The sequence below is a fragment of the Sander lucioperca genome, chromosome 3 (genome assembly GCF_008315115.2).
Source record: "Sander lucioperca isolate FBNREF2018 chromosome 3, SLUC_FBN_1.2, whole genome shotgun sequence".
Taxonomy (NCBI): domain Eukaryota; kingdom Metazoa; phylum Chordata; class Actinopteri; order Perciformes; family Percidae; genus Sander; species Sander lucioperca.
In genome coordinates, this window is record NC_050175.1 from 28,010,708 (window position 1) to 28,018,630 (window position 7,923).

The window sequence follows — 7,923 nt, forward strand, 5'->3', positions numbered from 1 at the left end:
ACATGTAGGGAAGATACAGTAGCACTTTGTATTTGACTTGAGGCTCTCAGATAAAATAGAATTAAACTCAGAAGAACCTGCTGTCAGTTGCATTCTGCTTTCTTGCGTAAAGCACAAACTCTCCCTGCCACACTCAGATGTTGGGAGTTGTCTCCATGCTGGACTACCAGGCTTTGACCTGCTGTTTACAAGAGTAATTACACCCTGTTAGATAATCATCTCCCTGCTAAGCTCACAGTCCTGGTATGTTTGGCCCCTGGCAACAGCTTTCATCTCTATGAAATGATTGCGGTGGAGGACGGAGCATCTCTAACACATCTGTCCTCACTGTGTATGTCTATGCTTACTGTATGTGGATGTGCGTTTTATTACACAACATAGCAGGGTTTCCTATAAAAGATCACAGTGCTTCCAGGGGGAAACAACACAGCTACCAGCTGGAGTGATGTGGGGACCCTCTGCAACAAACAACTGCTTTCAGAGAGTTTAAGAGGGATGCAAAGTTTTCTCCCAAGATATTCCTCCACAAACAGCTGTACAACATAAGCCTATTTCTTGTAGTTGGTCCTAATGCAATTAATAAAATAGTGACTGTGTAACTTATGTTTCTGGGAGCAGAACCAAAACAAATAATCTGTTCTTTAAGACAGTAATTGACCCAGTGCACTTAAACTGTATTGCAGTATAAAATGTTTTTAAATTACCTTTGATCAAATCATATTTATACTGGTACTATAAAACAGTCTAAACTGTCTCCTTAAAAAAACAATGGTTTGGTAGCATAAATTTTAAGATTTAAATGGATATAAAGGTTTGCAGTAAAATAATTTGAATTTTTGGTAGTTTTGAAGACAAGGAGGAGAAACTGCAAACAAGAACATAGAAAGAAAATCAAATATTACAAATCTACACTAGACTGTTAAATATAAACAAAAAACAAGCATTTTTTTTCTCTTATTCCTAACATAGTTCTACTTTAACTACTTGAATGTACAATACTGATTAATTAAATTGGGGACTTCGCCATAACTGACACAGACAGACAAACACACACACACACACACACACACACACACACACACACACACACACACACACACACACACAGGTGAGTTCCCAGTGCATCAGATGATAGCGGCAGAGCAGCACCACAGCCGTGCTACTCTTTAGTGAAAAGTTAGGATACACTTATCATTGCTAACTGAGTTGCACCTGTTTTATCATCGACAAAATCTGGAGGAGACTAAACCTATTATTGATGTTTTTTTGTTCTCTGACCAGAAACCCTCCTTTTTGATTTATTCGTAGCAGACTTCTGACTTCTGCTCCTCGGCGTCAAAGCTTTTCTCTCCTCAAGGATTTATACCACGCAGGCAGAATATCAAGGTGTTTCACGGTAAGTGAAGAAAAGAAATATCAACAAAATGACGTCAAATATGACGTGGAGCTCTTTACAACACCAATCACTTACTAGTCAAATGAATTTCAGATTTTTTGTTTTTTTTTAAATGTATTAGTCCTTTAGCTTTTGCATTTTGACTTTTATTTTTATTTTTATTCTCACCTGGCGTCTGTTGCTGTTCCTTAATTGAGTCAACAATTGTCATAGGTGTTGTTCTTAGCAAATGTCGAGTATACCAGAGATAGCCAACACATTATGCTCTTAACCGAAATTGTTGTAGCCTACCTGCAATGTAGAAAAGCTGAAACTACAATGCAAGTCATCAACATTTACATCTTTTGAATCGGTCATTTTAAACTGCAGTTTTGTGGTGTCAAAATGCAGAAGCATTATTTTCATTAACTTATAAAGTGCAGAAAAGTTATCGAAGTGGTAAAATTACATTTTCATATAAAATAGACAGATGTCACTAACATGGTATCATGCTGCCCTCTACTGGCACGGTCCTGTCACAACATCCGATGGTAAAAAATACAGCAGGGTGTATGTTAATTGAAAATTCTTGCAAAAATAACGTAGTCATACAAAAGTAATTATTCCACTGTGCTTTTAGGGGCTACTCCAATCACATTTCTCTCTGCGGGCTTTGGGGATTGCACAGAGACCATTAAGGATCCGGATTTGTCCTCACAGCCAGGATGATGATCTGTTGCCTCCAAACTCTGCTGTTGTTGGGGGCTCAGCTGGTTTTCTCAATCCCAAACAGCTTCTTCTACCATGATTTCCTCAATGGAAATGGCAACAAAGAAAGTATGCACATGATCAATAAAATATATGTGTATGTAAATAGCTGCAATATGTGTTCTGCTAGTCCATATTTTCAAGCTCCAGATGTAAAGTCAATATTTCCTACAGTTCATTTCAGTGGCGTAAAGCTCCATGTGGACTCTGCTCAGCCATCAGTGTTTGCAGTCACAGGGGGTAATGCCACCATGCCATGCAGGTTTTGGTATGAGCCTGAGTTGAGCTCGCCAAGGGACGTCCGGGTCAAGTGGTCCTGGCTCCCGACTGCTGCTGGGGGACAGGAGACAGACGTGCTGGTGACTATCGGCTCCCGCAGTAAAACTTTTGGGGACTTCAGGTTGTTGGAAGGACACATAATTATAATAATCATGATTACTCTTTTCTGTTCCTTTCATGGCTGTATGAGCTTGTGTGTTCTTTAACTCCCAGTATGTCTGTTGGCCAGGGGTCGTGTGCAGCTCAGACAGGATTTCCCAGGAGATGCTGCACTTGTGATGACTAAACTCCTGTTGAATGATACAGGCCGTTACCACTGCGAGGTGGTGGATGGACTGGAGGACAAGAGCACTTCAGTTTATCTGGAGTTACAAGGTACAATACACTGAAACCATGAGTTCCATTATCAGAGGCAACCGGAGTCCAAACATTTCACATAGCCTTCTAGTTGATTTTAGTTTTAAGTTGTAAGTATTAGTTGTATTGAATGTGTTGATTGTAAAAGGCTTTTTTCACAGAAGACATTTTGACTTGTCATAGACAAAAGCACATGTGTTACTAATAACATTAACACAGGCTGTTCTGTTCTATTCAAGTGTCCAATGAATAACCTTTTAAGCCCACATACGTTGTGTAATAGTATCTAAATTATTCCTCCACCCAGGTGTGGTGTTTCCCTACCAGCACCCTCGTGGTCATTACCATCTCAGCTTCCTGGGAGCCCAGCGGGCCTGTGAGGAGCAGGGCTCGATCCTGGCCACCTTCACACAGCTCTTCCAGTCCTGGAAGGAGGGCCTGAACTGGTGCAATGCAGGCTGGCTGGCTGACGGGACAGTCCAGTACCCCATCACCCAGCCCAGAGTGCCCTGCGGGGGGCACGGCCTCGCCCCGGGTGTTCGGAGCTACGGCAGACGACACCTTCACCTTCATCGCTACGATGTCTTCTGCTTCTCCTCTTCACTCCGAGGTGAGGTGGTGTGAGACCAACAATGGCAGGTTCACAATCTGTAGAAAAGGCATGCTTCACAGCAGAGTTTGACTTGTCATCAAAGGAAATACACAGGTGTGACAAATAACATTAACAATGGCTCTGTTCAAGTGTCCCAGTAAGCCATGACAGTGTGACAGTGAGCCCGCATGCACAATACCAGGACCCTGAAACTGAAGCAGCTGAATGGAATTCAGCAGCCATTAATGCCATTATTTACACCTGTGCTTTTCCTACTGTAGCATGTCAAAATGTCCTCTGTGAAAATGAGCCATGCCATGCTCAAGTACCACACTGGAAACTATATTTGCCCAGAAGCACTTCTTTATGCTCGCCTCTCATTAGAAGGCGCTGTCACTGTTAATAGTGTGCAGCAGCCAACATGAAGTCTGCATTGATCTTAGCTCAACAGCTCAACAATGAATTATGAGCTTACATAGGTCTTAAGACATCTAACACAAAGAAATGTAATTAGTAATTCATAGTCTAATCACGGGAAACTTTCTTAAATGCTATAAACATCACAAGGGCATTCAGTTAACTGTTACACACATCGACTACAATTCAAGACTATGATTTGAACCTTCAAAGCTCATCTCTAGAAGATTACTTTTGCTGTATATGTCACTAGTTTGCCCCAGCTTTCATCCTTATTGTTTTCAAGCAAAGGTTTCCCACCTTACAAGCTAAATAAGCCAGCTTTTCAATAAATCTAAAAAGAGAATTGATGACAGAATAAAAGAATAAAGAATGAATACCATAATCCCATATTTATGACTTGAATATTTTCTTTATGTGCATGAGTTAAAAGTAAATTAACATAATAAGAAATGTAGAAGTTTACATAAGTCTCTGGGACAAACTCTAGTCAAATGGGTGTCTGTTGTCAAATGTTGGAGGTCTGAAACACAGAAATGTTCAAAGCCTACTATACATCGAGCCGATAATTGGCCGTCGGACAGTCCGGCGAGGTCAGTAACTCGAGTCTGTTTGGTGTGTTCTGTGCCGTCGTCCGTCCGAGGGGCCGTCGTCCTTCATTTTGGCCGATTTGACATGTATAATCGGCGGGGCGGGCACTGTCGGCAGTCGGACTCAAATGACCAATCTGATTGGTAGAGTGCTAACCCGGAAACGGGGAGCGGAATGAACGTGACTAGAGTCTCTCAAAATCTGACGAAAATCTTTTAAATTGACCTTTGTTGATCTGAAATGTAGACAGATTCAACAGCTGAATGGCCTATTTCTCACTTAAAATGTTTTCAGAAACACGTGTCGGTGAACTATTTTAGTGTGAATTTCCAGAGAGAAACTAGACCCATGTAACGCGTTCGTCCAATCAGCTGCCGGTTTTCATTTTTGGGCGACAATACAGATTAGCGCCGCCTGCTGTTATAGAGACGTATTACGTCTCGTCGCTTTGGTGTGTTCCGAAGCACTTTTTTGACCAACTCGGGTAGACTGATCAGTCCAACTGCCTTTTCTGCCGAGGGTCGGCCATCTGGTCTGTGTGTCTGGGCCTTAAGAGCCTTATCCAGCCTGCAGAAGGTAAATGTAACAATAAATGTGTTTTCTTCAAAAGGGAAAGTCTACTATCTTAAGCCCTCTCACAAGATGAACCTGACTGAGGCTCAGCAGGCGTGTCAGGAGGACGGAGCAGAGGTCGCCAAAGTCGGACAGCTCTACGCCGCCTGGAAACTCACAGGGTTGGACAGCTGTGACGCTGGCTGGCTGGCTGATGGTAGTGTTCGGTATCCCATCACAAGGCCACGAAGAAACTGTGGTCCCTCTGAGCCCGGGGTGCGCAGCTTTGGCTTCCCACCTCCCCAGCACAAGCATGGAGTCTACTGCTACAAAGCAGGTGATGAATGAATGAATGAATGTAGATCCCCCTCTTCTCTGGGGTCAGAAATGTAAAGTTGGCACGGGTTTCTTGAAAATATGTTTCCTTATGAGCAAGCTGCTTCATTAGTACTGTGTAAACCCTGGAAACCTATAGAGTGACAATAGAGATCTGAGGGGTCCTGAGATGATTAACAGAAGAGGAAAGCAGCCAAAAAAGCTTTTACACTAAGCAAAATTATATTTACTTTTTCAGACATTCCTCTATTTTTTTCTTGTGATGTACTGGATCATTTTATATCCTCATGCTTCTAAAACTTTTCTTCTAATATTCTCTTTTTGTACATGTGAGCAAAGCCTTTACTTTACTATGATGTCTCAGTTATTGCTAAAGCTTTAATAATATTAAAGCTATTGAAATTATTCTATTCGCTGATGAAGGCCAAGACATTTGATTCAGAAAAAGTTGGACATTGAGTTAAGATTTGTTTCTCAGTTCTACTTTATGACCATGTAACTCAGGTGATTTTCACATCTCTTAATTTTTACATCATTGGAAATAAAAACTTATTAAAAATAAAAACTTATTTTTGTATAACAAATGCTTTTCCTAACCATTAAAATTGTACAGAAGATTCCCGCCTGTCTCTCCACACAGTAATTGTACGTCCACATACACACAACTTGTAGGAGCTTTATTTGCATAGATAACTATTAATAATATATTTCAGGCTTGACAAAACATCAGCTGTTTTTTTTTTTAACATTTTAAAAACACTGGCCCAAGTATTAGTACTGTCCAGCTGTGAGACTCCTGCTGCATCTGTCTTGAGGTAGGCTGAGCTGTCTTCACTGCATAAATTATTGATTTTTCATTATTAACCATACAGTGCAACTCTCTATCTTAGTGTCAGGAGTATAGGTCTTAAAGGGGTGATAGAATGATTATAGAGGGTATTTCACAATGTTCCTTAAGGTCTCCTAATAGGGTATGTAACATTGGTTGGGCTGAAAATGGCCCAGGTGCCTTTCTATGCTCCCTAATGCATCCCTGTGGAATGGCTCTATTTCAAACGAGAGCGTCTCTTCCAAATATGGTATGCTCATGAATATTTAGATGAGCTGCGCGCTGATTGGTTGACCGAAGCACATACACATACAGTGGAGACGAGACAGCAGGTCTCATATTTCAGACACTGCAATGTTATACATTGTTCGTCTGCTATTTCATTACTAAATTCACTTCTGAGACTTTTTTATGCGAGAAATCAACTATGTAAAGCTCAAATATGGGCCGTTTTACGAAAATGTATGGCTAATTGCAAATTTGGTAAACTGTGTCGGACTTCAGGAGCTCCACACAGTCTGACAAGACAGCTGCAGCTCCGCTTTTCCTCTGCTGCTCTCCCCTGCCTCTCCCCGTGAAATGTGCCCCGTGCAACGGGGAGAGGCATCCGCTGTTCTCCCCTGCCCCTGCCTCTCCCCGGCTTGTTCTCCCCTGCCCCTGCCTCTCCCCCGTCCCCCGAGCAGCGGAGGAAAAGCGCATTTCCTCCGCTGCATGGTGTGGGAGGACCCCCTGCCTCTCCCTGTTGCTGGCAGCCCCTCGCTGGGCACTGTGACCGGCTCTGGGTCGGCCTTTCATACTACTCGCGACTACGTCATCTTCAAACCCCCGTGTAGTTGCTGCTCTCCCTGGTACGTTCTACAAACACACTGAAGGGTGCTTTTTTTCCTCTCTTCAGACGCTGACAGCCAATGTCCAAACGTCCGTATTTTACGAGTTTGGAGTGAGCACGGGCCGCAGACTGCCGCTGTACTGTGTGCGGAGCTCCTGAAGTCCGACACAGTTTACCAAATTTGCAATTAGCCATCAATTTTCGTAAAACGAAAATATTTGAGCTTTACATAGTTGATTTCTCGCATAAAAAAGACTCAGAAGTGAATTTAGTAATGAAATGGCAGACGAACAATGTATAACATTTCTGAGATCTGCACAACCTATTCAGAAGACTAAGATGATCTCAGGTCAGTGGTGTATGTAAATTTTGGGGCGTGACAAAGGTAGAGACTAGAGCCAAATAAGGTACAGCCACCAAGTTGACATCAACTATGAGCTTTGTTGAGATTTGCCCGTTTTCAGCAGCAGTTTCAAATTGTGAGATTTGCATAGGAAAGGGATGTCAATGGGACTTTGAGGTACTTTTACCCACCGAACTGTCGTAATTCAACTATGACAAGGTAAACTCGGTTTTGCATTCTATCACCCCTTTAACGCAGTGTGTCAACTATTTGAAGGTTTAAAGAAATATAAACAAGCCCGAGCATTTTTTCCCCAATCCCAGAATAGATAGGTGATGTAGCCAGACCATATTGGCAAGACCGCATAGAGATAGGTCTGGCTAGAGATAGTTCTGGCAATGGAAGACTATAACTACTATAAAACATGATGGCCGGTTTCATACAGATTAGCGCTCCATGAAAGGAAATACAGCATACACTGTGATTGTAGGTACACTGAGTCAAGGAAAAGCAGCTGTTGAAGAATAGTCAAAATATCCTGAGTTGTCTAACCTTTTTATTCTGTTCTTTCTTGTTGAAACTTCTGACATCTTGACATATAATTTAAACAAACCAGAGGACCGCTTCACAAAGGCGATTTGCGAGCACTGCATAC

At 42.1% G+C, this 7,923-nt stretch overlaps 1 protein-coding gene across 1 annotated transcript; it reads left to right on the top strand.

The window, feature by feature from the left end:
- The first annotated feature begins 1,116 nt into the window (after positions 1-1,116).
- LOC116043627 (hyaluronan and proteoglycan link protein 3-like) lies at positions 1,117-5,884 on the top strand. The gene is made up of 6 exons (XM_031290456.2): positions 1,117-1,396; positions 2,016-2,212; positions 2,318-2,543; positions 2,652-2,797; positions 3,087-3,389; positions 4,990-5,884. Exons 2-6 carry the CDS (start codon positions 2,101-2,103, stop codon positions 5,277-5,279), a joined length of 1,077 nt encoding a protein of 358 aa, XP_031146316.2. The 5' UTR covers positions 1,117-1,396; positions 2,016-2,100; the 3' UTR covers positions 5,280-5,884.
- Positions 5,885-7,923: the final 2,039 nt, after the last annotated feature.

Bases quoted from the DNA above. Each gene is read 5' to 3' on its own strand.
- LOC116043627 (XM_031290456.2), top strand. From the start codon at position 2,101: ATGATGATCTGTTGCCTCCAAACTCTGCTGTTGTTGGGGGCTCAGCTG. The intron at 2,798-3,086 runs GTACAATACACT...TCCTCCACCCAG, and splicing joins AGTTTATCTGGAGTTACAAG to GTGTGGTGTTTCCCTACCAG. The intron at 3,390-4,989 runs GTGAGGTGGTGT...TTTCTTCAAAAG, and splicing joins CTTCTCCTCTTCACTCCGAG to GGAAAGTCTACTATCTTAAG.